At 37.9% G+C, this 17,889-nt stretch overlaps 1 protein-coding gene across 1 annotated transcript in view; it reads right to left on the reverse strand.

The window, feature by feature from the left end:
- Window positions 1-14,090: 14,090 nt before the first annotated feature.
- Window positions 14,091-17,889, reverse strand: part of LOC107570231 (paired box protein Pax-2-like) — a 43,924-nt gene continuing 40,125 nt past the window's right edge. Inside the window, exon 10 of the mRNA XM_016256438.1 lies at window positions 14,091-14,265. Coding sequence (XP_016111924.1) covers window positions 14,091-14,265 — 175 coding nt within the window. The remainder of the gene's footprint in view (window positions 14,266-17,889) is intronic.

The following is a 17,889-nucleotide window of genomic DNA, read 5'->3' on the forward strand; positions in this document are numbered from 1 at the left end:
TTTCCTCCATCACCCCCCCCCCCCCCCTTGAGTTAAAGTTGAGTTAAAAAACAATAACAACTTATAATAGTAAAGAGCTTGCATGTTATCTGACCTGTATGGATTCTTTTCTTCTCGTTTTTCATGCATTTACTGAATTCTCTCAAATCAACAGCATGGCCTGTTTTAGGAGTTGTTGAAATTATATTACACGTTTTCATTCAGACGCAAGCTGTTGAAATGTTCTCTATATTGTCCTATAATGTAAATTCCTGATAGCACAGTGCTATTTTGACAAGTATGTGATCATATAGCTGGTGAGATGCTCTCATTATCGCAGACTGCTGAAAACTCAACTACTGAAGCAATCAGTACTTTACAGGAAATGGCAGCTGTTACTTTGGCTGAGTGATTTTACCCATCTGCCAGCGGCTACAGGAGGAAATGCCTGCTTTGATCCCTCTGTGTTAGTTGCTCGCTGTTTAAATTTGTGCACAGATACTTAGTGTTTGCATCAAAATTAATGTTAAATTTTGCCTGGTAGATGATAAAACATAAAAAAAAAACTAGTTACACTTATCTTTGCTTAGAAATGTCAGAGTGCATTGTTGATTCTGAGGTTTGACTGTGAAATCATTAACAAACTGAACCAGCTAAGGCAATACCCTCAATCTGTGTGCTTGTGTGTGTGTGGACACCAAATTTATCCATTAAATCAGAGAAAGACCGACATAACGGCGGCAATTGTAGTACATTGTGTTAACAGCAGAACTGAATGTGATTTGAGTGTATGATCTAGTCTTCAGTTCACTTTAATAGGCCTCCTGTGGTTCAGACGAAAAGGGAAAAGTGGGTGTGGCCTATTTCTGATAGTTTGATTGACAGGTAAAAGAAAAGGAACAGCAGGCTTCTCCAGTCAAAAGAGACAATTTAGAACGTGAAATGGCAACACTGAATCCTAAAACCAAAAATACAAATGAGTCAGTGGTAAAAATGCCATGTCATCTGATGACATTTTATTGAAGGAAATATTCACCTCAAGTGTTTTTCATTTTGTTTTAATGGGAATAATTCTTCCCCAAAAAAAAAATTGTTTTGATCTGGAATTTTTTTCAGAGAATTATTTCTGATCCGGAATTGTTTTGCATAGGACTAATTTCATTGTGTTGCGACTTGTTTCGATTGTATTGTGGCTTGTTTCGGCTGTGTTGTGCTAATTTTGTTGTGTTGCAGCTTGTTTCCATTGTGTTGCACTCATTTCTTTGCATTGTGGTTTGTTTGCATTGTGTTGTGCTAATTTTGTTGTGTTGTGGCTTGTTTCCATATCGTTGTGACATGTTTCCATTGTGTTGAGCTAATTTTGTTGTGTTGCAACTTGTTTCCGCTGTATCGTGGCTTGTTTCCATATCGTTGCAACTTGTTTCCATTGTGTTGCAGCTTGTTTCCGTATCTTTGTGGCTTGTTTCCATATCGTTGCAACTTGTTTCCGTTGTGTTGCAGCTTGTTTCCGTTGTGTTGCAGGTTGTTTCCGTATTTTTGTGGCATGTTTCCATTGTGTTGCAGCTTGTTGCTGTTGTGATCCGGCTTGTTTCTATTTTGTTGCAACTTGTTTCTACTGGGCCGCAGTACTAAAGAACCTTTCGGTGAACCGTTCTTAAAAGAAACATTTTCTCCTTTTTGTGTAGAACATTTCAATTGAATTTTTTCCCCCCACAATAAAGAGTCTTTTGTTCAAAGGTTCTATGGATGTTAAAGGTTCTTCATAGAACCATCAATTCTAATAAAGAACCTTTATTAATATCCCCCCCCCGTTCTTTGTGTTTCCTGCAGAGGAAATAGAAGCTCAGATATGCTGTTTTGTATTTCATTGGAATAAAAACATATACAGGGTTGCATCAACATGAAAAGACGTAAAAAGTGACAATTTTCTATTTAAAATTAGCCGTAGTGCAAAGACAAGCCGTGTTTTCCAAACTTTGTCAAAGTGCCTCTAACTCTCTGTACGTTTAGCATATAAATGGTGATTGCCTAAAGGGTTAACGTGGATGAAATGCAAACTGTTACGTGTTTAAATAGACGCCCACCTACGGAGCCCAGCCATCTCTCTGCTAGTTCATATCAGAGTCAGCGGAAAACACAGAGCAACATACAGCCCACCCAACAGGGGGTAAATTAGACCTCCGAGATGAATTATCAAACAATTACACAGTCGAGACTGAGTCAAAAAAGATGGGGTGAAAACATTCTGCCGTTCATTAGAAAGGAGGCCCATAACCGGCTTCGCAATTCTTTCTTCGCCCGTCTTTGAAAACCAGAATTACAGAAAACTTTTCAATTAAAATTGAACTTCTGCCAGATTGGAGCTCAAATTCAAAAAGGTTCAATCGGCTTTTTGATACCATACGGAGTCGGCCCTTAAGTCATCAGTGCGCACAATGCTGGGAGCAACCATTGACTTTATAATTCTCAGCAATTTGTTGCCATCTGCCTCCGTAACTGAATTCACCCTTCCTTCCACAGTCACTTACGTTCTCCTTCCTGCTCGTATTTATTTTCTTTTCAATTAAAGAGTCTGAATGTGCGACGCTAAAATTGCCAGCCCTTAATTAGCTCTTTTCATGAAGAAGAGAGTCCGTGAATGCAATTGTTACTTTCCCAATCTTGGCAGCCGTTTCATTTTGATAAAGCAGGATCCCATTTCAGGGCGAAGGCTGAATGAGGACCGCCTCCATTTACACTTTTTCGCCTTGATAAATGTGCCCCCCCCCCCACACTTCCTTTCACCAGTGACGGAATGATATTATCGATGTGTTTGAAGCCTCACGTTTCATGTGCTCTGCTGAATTGTGGGTTTGCCCTTCTGCGTAACATTCGTGTTCATGTGAGAGAGAGAGAGCGTGAATAACTTTTAATGTTGTACTTAAAGTTATCCAGACGTTATGGGAGTTTTGTTGTGTTCTTGAGCAAAGACACTTTAGTTGCTTTAGGACTTTGGTTAATTTAGGTCTTTCTATTAAGCAAGTTGACTGTCATTTGCAAGTATGTATTGAATATTTTGGTTAATTATATGGCAATAATCAGCAATATGCTTTCATACAAATAACTTATTTTTGAATGTTTCAATATGTGTTGACAAATTACTTATTAGAATTTTGATTACGTCAGGAACCGATGAATCGGCTTTTTGAACTGGTTCAATGAGCCGATTTGTTCGAAAAGAACCGGTTTGCGGAAATGAATCGGACTTTGCATCACTACTGGCTACTGCTGCTTGTTATTGCTAACTCCCTCTACCCACATGGCTTTACTTAAGGAGACCTAAAACACCCTAGCACCCCTAGTGGTAAGGAAGAACACTGGCCACATAATTCTTATTAACAGGCTCGTGTCTGTTACACCTCAATTATGGCTCGTGAGATCCACTTTCCTGCAGAGTTTAGCTCCAACTTTGATCAAACTCACCCAACTGTGATTTTCTAATGATCCTGAAGACATTGATTAGCATGCTCAGGTGTGTTTGATTAAGGTTAGAACTAAACTCTGCAGGAAAGTGGATCTCGTTAGCCAGATTTGAGGATCCCTGGCCTATATGAAACAACAGATTCTGAAAAGGCCTCTTTTGGTTTGTGCCATTCCACTTCAATTGAGTGGCTAAAGAATGGCCAGTCAGTATTGTTTGTATTCTCCTATTTGCATTACAGGGCTGCCTACACAAAACCTGCATGGGCCCAAAAGATACAAAAGCTGCTCTGGGCCCGAACGGGCTGGCCCACACTGGGCCATGATGGGATTAATGTGGACAGTCCGCTAGTGTGGCCTGCTCACAGAGAGCCTGCGGTGAGCCCAAAGCTGTGGGCCTTGCCTGGGCAAGCCCGCACTGGGCCTGTTTAGGTTTGGTGTGGGCTGGCCCTAGCCCACTGTGCCCGCAAAAAGCCAGCATGGGCATGTTTGCAGGGTTGTTGCTTGGTTGTTCTGGGAGGCTGCAGATGGATTTTGGTTGCTAAGGTATTTTGAGTTTTTAACATGTATGCTATTGTTTTGAGAGGTTGTCAGGGCATTGTTCAATGGTTTAAAATGTGTTCTATGCTGTTGCTAAGTGGTTGCTGCAATGTTCTGAGTGTTTATATCACATTATGTTGTTGCTTGGTTGCTATGGTGTTGCTAAGGGATATCTTGAATGTTTTAGCACAATGCTATGCAGTTGCTAGGGTGTTTAATGTGTTTGGTAGGGTGTTTAGCAGTGAGCTGCATTTTAGCACTCCATCTGATCGTATTTTGAAGTGCGACCTAGGCCTTCATCCTTTGGCTGTCTAATCTCTATAATCGTTTATTAATGCCTTGTCTCTGCGTGGCGGCCGTATGTCAGGCCATGAGCAGAATAAGGGAAATTAACTGCACCTGAATGAGAAAGCAGGGACTCCCGCTGGGACATTGACTGGGGCACAAACACCCTTTTAATAGACTTACACCTCATTTTGCCCCTAAAGCCGGCTGAAGGGTCCCTGGGGGGGAGAGGGATGGAGCATACGGATGGAGGGGAGGTGGAGGTCAGCTCCTTTTTACCTCCTGAAAACCAGCTGCAGAGGAAAACAGGCATTTGATTAGCCAGAAGGGGACCGTCCAGGACAATGCAGCGTTTTCCCTTTCAGAGACAACAGGGCTTTTATGTCGGAGCTGTCGCTGGCAATGTGTCAAGGAAAAATACACTCCGTTCATTCAAAGAGTCGGGCCTCCGCTGACCCGACCAAACGCTCTACTTATCCGGGAAATTATCGATCTGGTAATTAGAATGAAGGCAGATTAATAATGCATAGCTGAACATCACTTTCACAAGTTTATAATGATCTATCTGAGAGCAGCAGAGACGAGGAACATAGAGGATATTGATATGAGCATCAATAAGAATTAGTAAGCATCGGAAAGAAAAATGGTGAATGAGATCTCTTTAATATCTCAATAGTTTCTCCTAGACAGCAGTGAGCTTAAATAAAGAGCAAAAGGAGATTTTTGCTTTAGTAAATTTGTATAAATTGAGATTATTCTCCTGAAAAAAAAGAGTTTCAGAGGAGATTTCAAGAAGGTCTCAAACTGTGCTCAGATTTCTGCAATCATGGAATCTCTGATCTCAGTATAAATATGATTTACATTTTTCCTATGACCTGAGCTGCTGTCCACATTAATTTTATAGTTTTATATTATATATATTAATAATAATAGCAATAATAATAATAATATTATAATTTTTTTTATTGAATTTAATATCTAATTAAATTGAATATTTATTTATTTAGCTTGTTTGAGACAACAATGTCAATGCAAAACGTTTTAGTCTAAAATGTGCTCAGATTTCTGCAATTATGAAATCCCTGATCTCAATCTGAATGTGGAAATATTTACAATTAATTTGATAGCTTTATATTGTATAATAATAATAATGATTATGAATATTTACACATTTTAAAACTGGACTAAAATTATTCTGTGTTCTGAAAGTGAAACATAACTTTTGTTTTCTTTTGATTTTTTAAAAATTAAATATGATCTTGACACGTTTTGTGACAGAATTCCTTGAAGTAATTATTATTTACTGATATTAAGTTAATGCTTAAATGAAAGTCTCATGAGCATTGAATGAGCAAAACTTTAGTGATTTATAATTTTCTTTTTGTTTAGAAGAAACCAAGCAAATTGTATAGCAGAAGTTGCTTTTAAAAGCTCATTAATCTCATGTTTTATTTATGGGTCTACTTCATCTCGGATTTTTATCCTACAATTCATCAGTTTTATAAGATTTGATTGGTCTCTTAGTATTAAAAGTCTGAACTTGCCCTTCATCTCATTGCTGTCTATGTGTAACAGCTGTGATTTTAAAGAAATCTCATTTTAGACTTGTGATTTGATGTTGTTCCTTCATATTCTGGTGGCTCTTCTAATTCCGTGTTTTCCCTCTCATCTCCAGTTCACTTCCCTGCCGTTGAGGCTTAATTATCTAAAGAGCAAGTGTGCATCGCCGTGTTTCTTAGATGACACGGGCCCTGGTACTGCGGGGCCCCTTGGGTCCCCATCTTTGCATTTTAAGCAGAATCTGCACAGACAGACCCTGAACTCCCGGAGTTAAACTCCCGTTTAGGTTAAGTGGTCCCCAGGCTCATGACACATATCTCTGCCCAGACATAACAGCTGGGGACCCCACTGTTGCTATGGAAATCATTGACATTCGCCAACTCCATTCCCCCCCAAAACAAACACACACAACACACACACACATAAGCTTCAGATTGATAATGCGCCTTCCTGCTCGTGTAACAATAGCGCACGACGGTCCATGGGCTCTTTTACTGCTAACAGGTCTGCTTTTTACTGTGGGTCTGGAGTGTTTCATAAGGGTTTTACTGCTAAAAGGAAAGCGTTTGGAATCTTCAGCGCTGCTATGCCATTGTAGACGGAGAAGAGTCTTTATTTGCCTGACAACTCTTCATAATAAACTAAAATGGTTAGTTAAAAAAAAAAAACAAGCCCTGGTCACAATTCACAATTTAAAAAAAAAAAAAATATATATATATAATTATTTTTTTAAATGTCAGAATAAAGAGTTTTACATTTTTGTAATTATTTTCTTAACAATTATCCCCCCCAAACAAATGTATTATTATTATTTTTAAATTAATGCACTTTATTTGCATTAGATATACCACAACTACTGCTATGATATATTATTATATTATATTTTCACAGTGTAGTAATGAGCTTAATTATCAAAATAATGGTATGATTCTAAATCAATACAGACAAAATATATTTTAATTTATTTATAGTAAAATATAATTTCCTATTGGTTTTATTTTGATTTGGACATGTTTTTGACTGGCTGTATGAGATTCACTGAAATGCTGCATGTAGAGCAAACTAACATATTCATTAATAAAAGATGCCTCAGACAGCGTGGGCTAGATTTTTAACAATTGCAATGCATTTGACTTTTTTTCCCTGTAAGCATTGGGTTATTAAGATGCTGTGTAAACCCAGCTAACAAAAATGTGTTCTAAAGAACATTTAGCTAACGTTTCAATAATTTATGAAAACTTTAGGCTATTTCTGAATGTTCTGGGTTTTTTTTCTTTTTTTTTCTTCTGGGTTATAAGAATGTTAAGGGAACTTGCACACATTATGGGAATGGCATTTTTGAATTTGGACATTCTGAAACAAGTAGTCACACTTAAAAAAACATGCAATGTAAAAACGCTCTTTGAACGTTCTTTGTTAGCTTGGAAATTTAAAGAATTTTGCTGTATTTATTTAGAAAAAAACAGCAGAAGTTGCATGAACTACTTTTATGACACTTACATGATGCTTTTTGGAGTTTAACAGCATGCCTAGTGTTTCCTTTTGTGCTCCACTGAAGACAGAAAGTCATGCGGGTTTGGATGACATGAGAGTGAGTAGGCCTCAATGATGACCGAATTTCATTTTTGGGTTAAATATCCCTTTAAGCTCTTCTGCAAATCCCAGATTCAAGATAAATGTATTAATATTAGTGTTTATGGACAGACACTTGTGGGGTTGTGTTTTCAAACCTCAAGGGCAAAGTAAAGCTCAGAAGAAGGGCAGTGTGACACTTTTCTTGGCCAGGTGCATCAGACATGAGGCACGGACAGCAGGGGTTTGACTGCTGCGATTGGTCAGAAACTCGGTCCGTCTGAGGCCTCGGAAACAACACACCGTCACACAGTCAGTGATAAAAGCAATGAAGTGGATTTGAATAGTCATGTGGGTCCACCTTCCTCCCTTGAGTCCTCACCAGCAGATTCACATTAGCGGAAATTTGTTCCACAATATTGGCGCCTCCTGTTCCTCTCCGAGGCTGGCAGCCCGCGCAGAAGGTGGAGGCAGAGATTTGGGTGATGGCCAAACGTTTCACGGCCGTTTCTTGTTTTTCGCAGCATGTGTCGGTGACGGGTTCCCCGCTGCTCCTCCTCTCCCCATTTAGACTCCCCGCATATCGGAACAAATGCCGGACGGAAGAAAATAAACTTATCTCATTCACATGACAACATGTTCCCCCAGGTTCTGATACGGTGCCAGTTTGAGGGTAGCAGCCGAGGTCAATTGCTCATTTCTCGCGCAGGGAGGGCGTCTATGGCGGGTAATGGTGCTTCCCTGTGTGCGGCTGAACGGAGTGGAGCAAATCTCTGCTGTTTGCCAACTGTGGGAACCTCGATCATCTATTCTGCAGCTCTGCCACTATGTGAGATAGCAAAACAAACTATTATAAAGCGCTGTATTAGATTTCCTCACAAATGGCGCACGTTCAATGGTAGTTTATTGACCATGTAGCCTACAGGGGAAAAATATCCACAATATCTTCCCACTTAGAACTTTATCTCGATTCAGGTGTCTTGTTTCCCACTAGAAAAGGTAGGAAACCTTTTTTTTTTTTTTTGGACAGACTTTCACTTAGCAATTAACAGATACAAAATTTAAACGACCGTATATAAGGTTGGGGTCAGTAAGATTATTAACGCTGCATTTATTTGATAAAAAAATACAGTAAAAATTGTGAAAAAGTATTACAATTTAAAATAGCTGTTTTCTATTTTGATATCTTTTAAAATGTAATTTATTCCTGTGATGCAAAGCTGAATTTTCAACATCATTAAGCCAGTCTCTTCAGTGTCACATGCTCCTTCAGACATCAATTATATATTCTGATTTGCTTAGTAAAAACTTACTGACTCCAGAGTTTTAAACAATAATGTATATTTCTAATGTTAAATATTAAAAATATAATTTAATATTTGTATTATTTAGTATTTTTAATGCAAAATATTCAAATAGGCAGTATACTCACTTATGGCTCATTTTTGTCATTTGCAACGCACTCCATGGACTCAATGTACTTTTATCATAAAAGACAATAGCACAGTCTTTGTTTTCCTTTAAATGTATTATTATTATTTGTATATATTTTAATTAAAATACAACATACGTTTTTGCTTCAAAACAGGTTTTGTGATGCTGTGATTCATCTCTGAGCTGCTTGATTTGATTAAAAAAATGTAGGAAACACGCTTCAGAATTAAGGCTGCTAAATTGTCACTGCTGTGCCTTTATATTGCAGGTCTAAATTTTAGTATTTAAAATTCAGTGTCATTAGCTAATCTTTCAGGAGTATTACACTCATCTCTCTCTTTTTTTGATAAAGGCAGTGATTTTGCAGATATGATATGTAATCAGAAATGATTATCAAGCTAAAGACCTACACTGGTGGTCACATGAAGCTCAAATTTGACCCCAAATAGCCTGTAGACCGACTCTATTGTCTCTTTCTCTCAGTCCTTTTTCAAATTATTCCCCTAATAGACCAATCTGATCACACAGGGCCTTTTAACTAACTGCTTTCTGCTCCAAGCAAAAGTGGGCGAAACCGAAAAGACAAGTGCAAGTCAACTAAAAAAGCAAGAAGGTCTGATGGAAAACAAAAGGGACTTCATTAAATCTCAGTTAATTGTCCCATGGGCCTCAGCTGAATCTTTCTCCGAGAAACTTTAATTGCAGGATCACAGTCTCATCTCTTTCTTTAAAGGAGTAGGCCTAGTTCATCCAAAAATGAAACGTCTGTCTTTATTTACTAACCCTCATGTTGTTTCAAACCTGACTTTCTCTGCTGGAACACAGTCAACATAGAAAACCAAAACGTATCTCCAACTTCATCTCACTCTGTCAAAGCAGAGATAAAGGCCTGGAAAACTCTTCCAAATTGGCAAATATGGGTCATGTAAATGAATGAACGGAGAGCGTTTGATTGTGATCAGGAAATCATTGTGCCCCGAGGTGTGTTTGAAAGCTCTCGTCTGGATGTAATAGACAGAACATCATCCGCCTCCAGTGACCCTCACAACATCTCCGAGCCCTGGGATTCATTTCTTAACAATTAGTGCTTTCTGGACTTAAGAGGATGAAGTCTAACAGAACCCCTTAGAACCTAATCATCAGGATTGTAAGAGGTTTGTTAATTAAAGGCGTGTTTCTTCATTAAGGCATTAGATACAGCGGGTCGTGATTGTAGATCATGAAATCCATTGGGAAATTTTGGAACGAGTCCGCCCAGTCTGAGACGATTAAGTCTTTAGATGCATGATAATGTGTTTTTTTTTTTTAAATATAGCACAGTATAGGCTAGGTGTCTTCAGTGTATTCAACTTCTTGGTGTAACTCGTCCTGCACAGTTTGTGCTTCAGAAATGAATGATAGTTTCAAATCATGGTTGTTATTTTCGGAGTTATCTGATTCAAGAATTTTGAAAAAAATAGAAGTACATTCCCATAAAATTGAATTAAAACCATATCTACACTGTGTTGTAAGATCATTGATATAGCATGAATTTTTAAAAAGTGTTTTTATTTTCTGTTTTAAATTTAATAAATATTTATTAATATTAATAAATAATAATTTAATATTTATTAATAAATAATACAACGTTTTAGTAATTTTCTTGTGTGTTTTTGTAATTGTTATTTTGTAATTTTACATTTTTTTTTATTGTCTGGGTAGTTTTTAGTTTTAGTTATTTCCTTGTCATTTTGCTTCTCAAGCAAATGTATCTTAATTTAAGAATGTTCAGATATTTGTACTGATTTTTTTTTCCAGTGTAGAGACTAGAATATCAAAACTGTTAAAATCTAGTTCCTAATTGTGTTTTTCCCTCACATGTCTGAAGACAAGCCAACAATAGTTCACCCAAAAATGATCATTCTGTCTTCTTTTTTGTGACGTGCATACCACAAGGATGTATTATGAATGAGATCAATGATGCCAAAAGCACCACATTTGAGCCTTTCACGGAAGAAAGAAAAGTTTGAAGCAACATGAGGGCGAGTATACAATGTTTTTGGGTGAACTTCTGCTTCACTAGCGATCTAAGCTAAAGTTCTGATAGTTTATGCATCCCTAATATGACTCGTTGCTGAGCTGTAGAACTTCTGTAGTTAAGGATTCTCCACCTGAAACGCAGGATTGATCTGTCTGTCAGCAGGCACTTATGATTCACTGTGTCAAACATCCCTTGATAATTAAAAGAAAGAAAAAAAACCCTCAGTGTGATATACCAACCACGACTGACAGACTAACTCATTCAAAATATATTCAGTGCTTTATCAGTGTGACTACAGTCTAATCACATTTGTTTTGCAGAGTTTGCATGGATACACACTTTAGTATATTAATCAAAAGTCACTACAACAATACTGTAGTTTTGGGTAGTTGCCAAAGTGTTGCTAGGTGGTTGCTATGGTGTTTTGTGTGGTTGCCAGGTTGTTGCTATGTAGCTGATAGTGTGTTCTGGGTGGTTGTCAGGGTGATACAGTGGGTGTTAGGGGTGGTTGTCAGGGAGTCGCTATGTTTTTCGCTACATTGTTCTGTGTAGTTGTCAGGGAGTTGCTAGGGTGGTTTTCAGAGTGTTGCTGTGTAGTTGCTTGGGTATTCTGGGTGGTTGTCAGGGTGTTGCTATGTTACTAGGGTGTTCTGTGTGCATATCAAGGTGTTGCTATGTAGTTTCCAGGGCATTCTGGGAGGTTGCCAGGTTGTTGCTATGTAGTTGGTAGGGTGTTCTGGGTGGTTGTCAGGGTGATAGTTGCTAGGGTGTTAGGAGTGGTTGTTAGGGAGTCGATATTAGGGAGTTGCTAGGGTGTTCTGGGGGGGTTTTCAGAGTGTTGCTATGTAGTTGCTAGGGTGTTCTAGGTGGTTGTCAGGTTGTTGCTATGTTACTCGGATGTTCTGTGGTTATCAGGCTGTTATGGTGTTCTGGGTGCTTTTCTGAGTGTTTCTATGTAGTTGCTAGGGTGTTCTAGGTGGTTGTTGGGGTGTTGCTATGTAGTTTATATGGTATTCTGGGCAGTTGTCAGGGTGTTGCTATGTTACTCGGATGCTCTGTGGTTATCAGGGTGTTATGGTGTTCTGGGTGCTTTTCAGAGTGTTTCTATGTAGTGGCTAGGGTGTTCTAGGTGGTTGTTGGGGTGTTGCTATGTAGTTGTTATGGTGTTCTGGGCAGTTGTCAGGGTGTTGCTATGTTACTAAGATGTTCTGTGGTTATCAGGGTGTTCTGGGTGCTTTTCAGAGTGTTTCTATGTAGTTGCAAGGATGTACTGTGTAGTCGCTATAGTGGCCTTCTCAAACAAGTTACAAACAAAAGTTACTTCTTTTAATGATGACCATCAAAACCATTCTTACAAATGGTTTAAAAATTTGACCAAAACACATAATGTTGCAAATGCATTTTAAGTCCGTTTCTTAACATCCTTCATCTGCACCAGAAACTTGAAAGTTTGACAAAGCATCACTACAGTCTCTAGCAGCAGGTTGGATGTTGGAACACAAACCTCCTGAGAAAGTGTTGCATCATGTTCTCAGTCGAGCTCTAGCAGCCATTGCGATGTTCAGCATATGTGTGCGTAATGATTTGAGCAGCACCTCACTAGAGCAAGCGTGTATTTCAGGCGTTGAAGAACCGTCTGCGTCTGACCCGCGTGCTGCCGAGGTCGTTTCTCTCTGTCACGCTGTATTCCTCTGGGGTTTCACATGACAAACTGCAGAAAGTTGTTTTGTCACGCTGTACCTTTATACACTGAGGTTTTTTTTTTCCATCGTCAGTAGCTGTCTGCTCTGTCAACCCACAGTCTGCACCTGCTCTCACATTCCTAATTAGACTCGTTTAATTAATTATATTCAGCAGAAGAGCAACCTATAAGCACTCTCTCGTTGTCTTCCTCTGCTCAGAGGCTTTGCAGTTTGTAACAGTAAGTACTGTAGGGAATATTAGTGTTCAAATAGTCTGGGAGAGCTTCCCATGCTAGAGCATGAAGTTAGCAACATCAAGGTTGTGGGTTTGATTCCTAGGGAACACGTACTGGCAAAACATATATTCTGAATGCACTGTAAATCATTTGGGATAAAAGTGTCTGCCAAATGAATGAATGCATTACACTAGGCTACAATCAGTATGTTACTTCCTCTTCCTGGTTATATGAAGTGAAATTGTACTTTCAGTAGGTCTTTTTACTCTTTTCAGGTCATGACATGAGTTGATTAGATATAACTTTGAAAAGAAAGTTGGTAAGCAATTCCCTATGGAAGCCCATTTCCACCACTGAATAAAAAATAAAAAAGGTAATTGTAATTTTTTTCTCAGAATTGCGTGATATAAACTCGCAATTGTAAGTTAAAAAGTCAGAATTGCGCAATTTTTATATCTTGCAATTCTGACTTTATAACTCTCAATTGTGAGTTTATATCATGCAATTCTGAGAAAAAAAGTCAGAATTGTGAGTTTATATCTCGCAATTCTGTGAAAAAAAGTTATTTTGAAATATTATATTATCTTTTGTAAAAGTTTAACATCTTTACTGACGCTTTTGATCAAATTAAAGCATCCCTGCTGAATATTAATTTAATTGCTGAAAGAAAACTTGTGAATGGTTTTGGATATCCAATTGAAGCAAATGTGGGATCGGACTTAATTTTATTCATTAGGAATTGATTGCGTTTTGAAAAGTGGTTGTTAGATGCAAAAATGGACTTGAATATGATGATGCTAAAACAATATTCAAGTAGTTACTTGGCAATCAATTTAAATAATTCCATTCTGAAGTAAAGTCATTTCAGAGGCAAAGTAAGTTATTCTATTTATCATGAAATATTGTGAAGTCAAACATATATTTTTTTTCCGAGTGATGTGCACTGAAGAATCCTTCACAACAATACCAGGAATGCATATTAATAAAAATGGGAAATGGGGTCAGTTTTCATTTTATGTTGACTTTACGGGGTATGGCTATACTTTCAAAAAGTATTAGATGCATATTTAACATCCTCTGTGCATTTATACAGCTTGTTCACTAAGTTTGGTACATTTACTGTAAATGCAAATCACATGCATATTTTTTTATGCCAGACATTAAACATTAAAGGGTTCGTTCAACCAAAAATTTAAAAAATTAAAAATTAAAATTAGTTTTGCTCACCCCCGAGGCGTCCTAGGTGTATATGACTTTCTTCTTTCAGAAGAATCCAGTCGGAGTTATATTAACAAACAGAATATTCCTTACTCTAATAGCCTCTCAGATGACATTGTTCAATGTAAAATGAACCGGTAAAATGTTCTTCCTCTCAGCGATAAAGCCCATAAAGAGGTGGATGCGTCTGTAATCAGGTGCGCCGTCTCCACCCACCTGCTCCAGGTAAAGGACACCTGTCACACTCAGCTGCCTTCCAGCTGTCCAATTCCCCTTTAATCTGCAGGAGCAGAAAAAAAGAGCCATGAAATATTCATAGCCTGATCAGCCTCGCCACAATAGAGAGGAACTGACAATGTTGGACAGTAACCTATTGAGTTTCCTGCTCTCTGGCATGAGCCATATGGAGGACGGAAGCTCATGCTATATGGTCCGGGTTATCACACCCTGATCGTGACCCTGTCTGAGGTCATCTCACTTCAGTGGTAGCATGAAATCCTCAAAAAAGACATTTTAACGAGTGCATTCAGGGAAATTTAATTTTTAAAGTAAGTATTTCTGCAACACTTGAAGCTTTAATACTATATAGTGCATTATAAAAAAAGTTTTAATGCATTAAAGGAATAGTCCACCCAAAAATGAAAATGAGCTGAAAATGTGCTTACTCTCAGACCATCCAAGTTGTAGATGAATTTGTTTGGTCATTGGAACAGATTTAGGGAAGTTTAGCACTACATCACTTGCTCACCAATGGATCATCTGCAGTGAATGGGTGCCGTCAGAATGAGAGTCCAAACAACTGATAAAAACATCACAATAATCCACACCACTCCAGTCCATCGATTAATGTCTTGTAAAGCAAAATGCTGCATGTTTGTAAGAAACAAATCTATCATTAAGACATTTTAACTTAAAACTGTTTCTTCTGGCAAAAATTTCTTCTATCCATAATACTGCTTTCTCCAGTGAAAAATTCACCTCATTGGAATCAGGAGAGAAATCTGCAGAGATCAAGCCACTTACAAGCCAAAACAGTCTTTGTCTTTGTCTTCTCAAGACATTAACTGATGGACTGGAGTGGTGTGGATCACATGTGGAGTATTGTGATGTTTTTATCAGATGTTTGGACTCTCATTCTGACGGCACCCATTCACTGCAAAGCATCCATTGGTGAGCAAGTGATGGAATGCTATATTTCTCCAAATCTGATGAAGAAACAAACTCATCTACATCTTGGATGACCTGAGGGTAAATACATTTTCAGCAATTTTTTATTTTTAGATAAACTATTCCTTTAATTATGCCTTGTAATGTACCTTAAAAGCATTGTATAATATCATGAGTAATTATAACCACAGATATAATCCATTATAATATGTATCTATTCATTGTTACATCTTTAGATGAAACATGAAAACACATGACAAACTATTTCAAATGCAACAATGAATCTGCAAATATAATGCATTTTAACTTTGGCTTCAGTAATTTATGTAAATATCAAATTCATTACAATGCAAATAATGAATGCCTATATAATGCATTATACATAAATGCTTCAAGTAAAGTGTTAGTGGTATTTCTAGCATTCTAGCATGATGGGTCTGAAAGTGACAGAGTTGGCGTTTGGCTGCGGGGTGCCCCTGCTCTGTTCGGTTTAATTAATAAATTAATAAACAGGGGACTCCCGTGATACTGTCCGCTATGACAGGACGTGTCTCCGGTGCACTAAAGCATTAAATGACCAACCCCTGTCAGGCTAACTTCCATTGCCGTCCCTGGAGACCACTCGCTTTTTGCTTCTTATTTTCTTCAGTTTCTCTCCTGAAAGAGGAGCCCTTGCTAGTTTTGTTCTGTCTTCCTTTTCACCACTTTTTCTTTCTTAAAGAGCGCAGCTCCTGGTTCTCTGCTCGGGTTTTTCTGTGTCTGATGGCTCTAGTTTATTTCTGCTGGATTAATTGGTCCCTGAATGAATTCGGTTGACAGGGTAATTCATCATGAGTTTACTCTGACAGAGAGGGGGAGGGAAGGAGAGATATACAGGAGAAAGAGTGGGAACTGGGAGGATGGAGGTTGATGATGTGACTCTTTCTCCTACCGTTAAAGGAATAATTCACACAAAATTAAAAGTCTGTCATTATTTACCTCATAATGTTGTAATCTATATAGCTGGGGGTTTTTTTCAGGCAAGTTAGCCAGGATGTTCACACTATCCATACAAAGAAAATGAATGATGGCAGACACTGTTGAGCTCCAGAAAAGTGCAAAAAGTAGAATTCCCTCTGAAAAAGGGCTGAAATCTCATTTGCAATCATGGACAAATTGAAAAACAGTGCCTTGATGCATTATGGCAGGTTTCACATCGTTGATGGCAGATGTTTTTAGCAAACACAATGTGCCAGAATAAATATGCGATATGGGGATTGAGATTTGAGAGCTACAGTGAAGTAATAGGTTTCATTTACATATTCATCTTTGTAGGTCATGTAATAGAGTAAAAATATCCACAATTAAAATGATCTCAATATTGGTGGGAGATTCTTCAATTAGGGAACTTTTGAGTTCAATATAAAAAATAAAGAAATAAATAAAAGTATGTATGCATATACTGTGTGTGTCTACCTTCAAACATTTTTCTATTGTGTATTTTTAATTAGTTTTACTAAGTTCTATTTTTATTATTTAATAAATAAATAAACAAGCAAACAAACTTCCCAATTTTATTTGGCTAACAACCTAGATGACGGTGAATTTATTTTAGAAAAATATAGAAATTCTGCCAAATGAAACACATTTACAATACAAATAAAATAAAAAAAGATTTAAAAATATTAAGATTTTTATTGACTTTTCTGTCTTTTTGTCAGACAACTTACATTTGCACAAGTCTTATGGAAAATGAATGGAAATAGCTGTAGTTTTTTAAACAGTGTTAGATGCTCATCAATTAATTAATGTATTTATTTATTTGCTCCAAATACTATTGGCACCTCAGTATATTGTTAGCATATCATGAAAAATTACTGCTTTTTTTGTTGTTGTTGTTTTAGGTTAAATTTTGGTGTTTCGCAGAAAAAATAAAAAGTTGACTTTGGACACTATGGGAGTAAGTAAATGACAGGATTTAAATTTCTTTAATTTTAGTGTCATGTTCCACACATTCAGAAGTCTTGAGTGTGACAGACGTGACTTGGTCACCTTAGAGTTTGCGCTCCGGAGGGATCTGCACGTGTTTGGACGATTAAGGCAGTGCGTGTTTTGACACTCAGGACCCCTGACTGCCTGTCATTCTGCCCGCGGTAATCACATACGTGCATAACATTAGCCTTTAATTGCATCATGTATCACACAATAGCCATTAGGGTTAATTATTGAGTGGTGAGGGAGAAACGCTTGGCGCTGGATGGACCGGGCAGCACGTTGGCAGTGCTGGAGTCATTTAATTTACTCTCTCTCACACTCTCCTTCTCGTTTGCTGCACTGAGTGTGAACAGCTTTCACATGTGATGATTGCTCATGCTTATTTGCTCTATTTTGAAATAATTTTATGTTTTGCATCTATTTTTGCATCGCTTCTGAAAGTTCTGATCACTAAATGTTCACCATTATCTCCTGGAAGACCTTGCATCTCCTTGCATCTGTAATTGTTGTACATCCATCAGGCATCTGGGACGGCCTGCTAACACCCGGCGCCACGCGGGGCCACGACTGACCATGATGCTTCCTTAGGAGTCCCATTATTTATTGCCAAACCCAATTAGATTCTCAGTATTAAAGTGACAGCTTTGCTGTGGGGTTATGCTGAAGACATGAAACACGTCTGATTTTCTTTGTTTCCATCTCGCAATGAAAACGAGCACATGAGATTCACTGAGAGGACGAAGTGATAACGAAATCTGCAATT

The sequence above is a fragment of the Sinocyclocheilus grahami genome, unplaced genomic scaffold (assembly GCF_001515645.1).
Source record: "Sinocyclocheilus grahami isolate Dianchi unplaced genomic scaffold, SAMN03320097.WGS_v1.1 scaffold1429.1, whole genome shotgun sequence".
Taxonomy (NCBI): domain Eukaryota; kingdom Metazoa; phylum Chordata; class Actinopteri; order Cypriniformes; family Cyprinidae; genus Sinocyclocheilus; species Sinocyclocheilus grahami.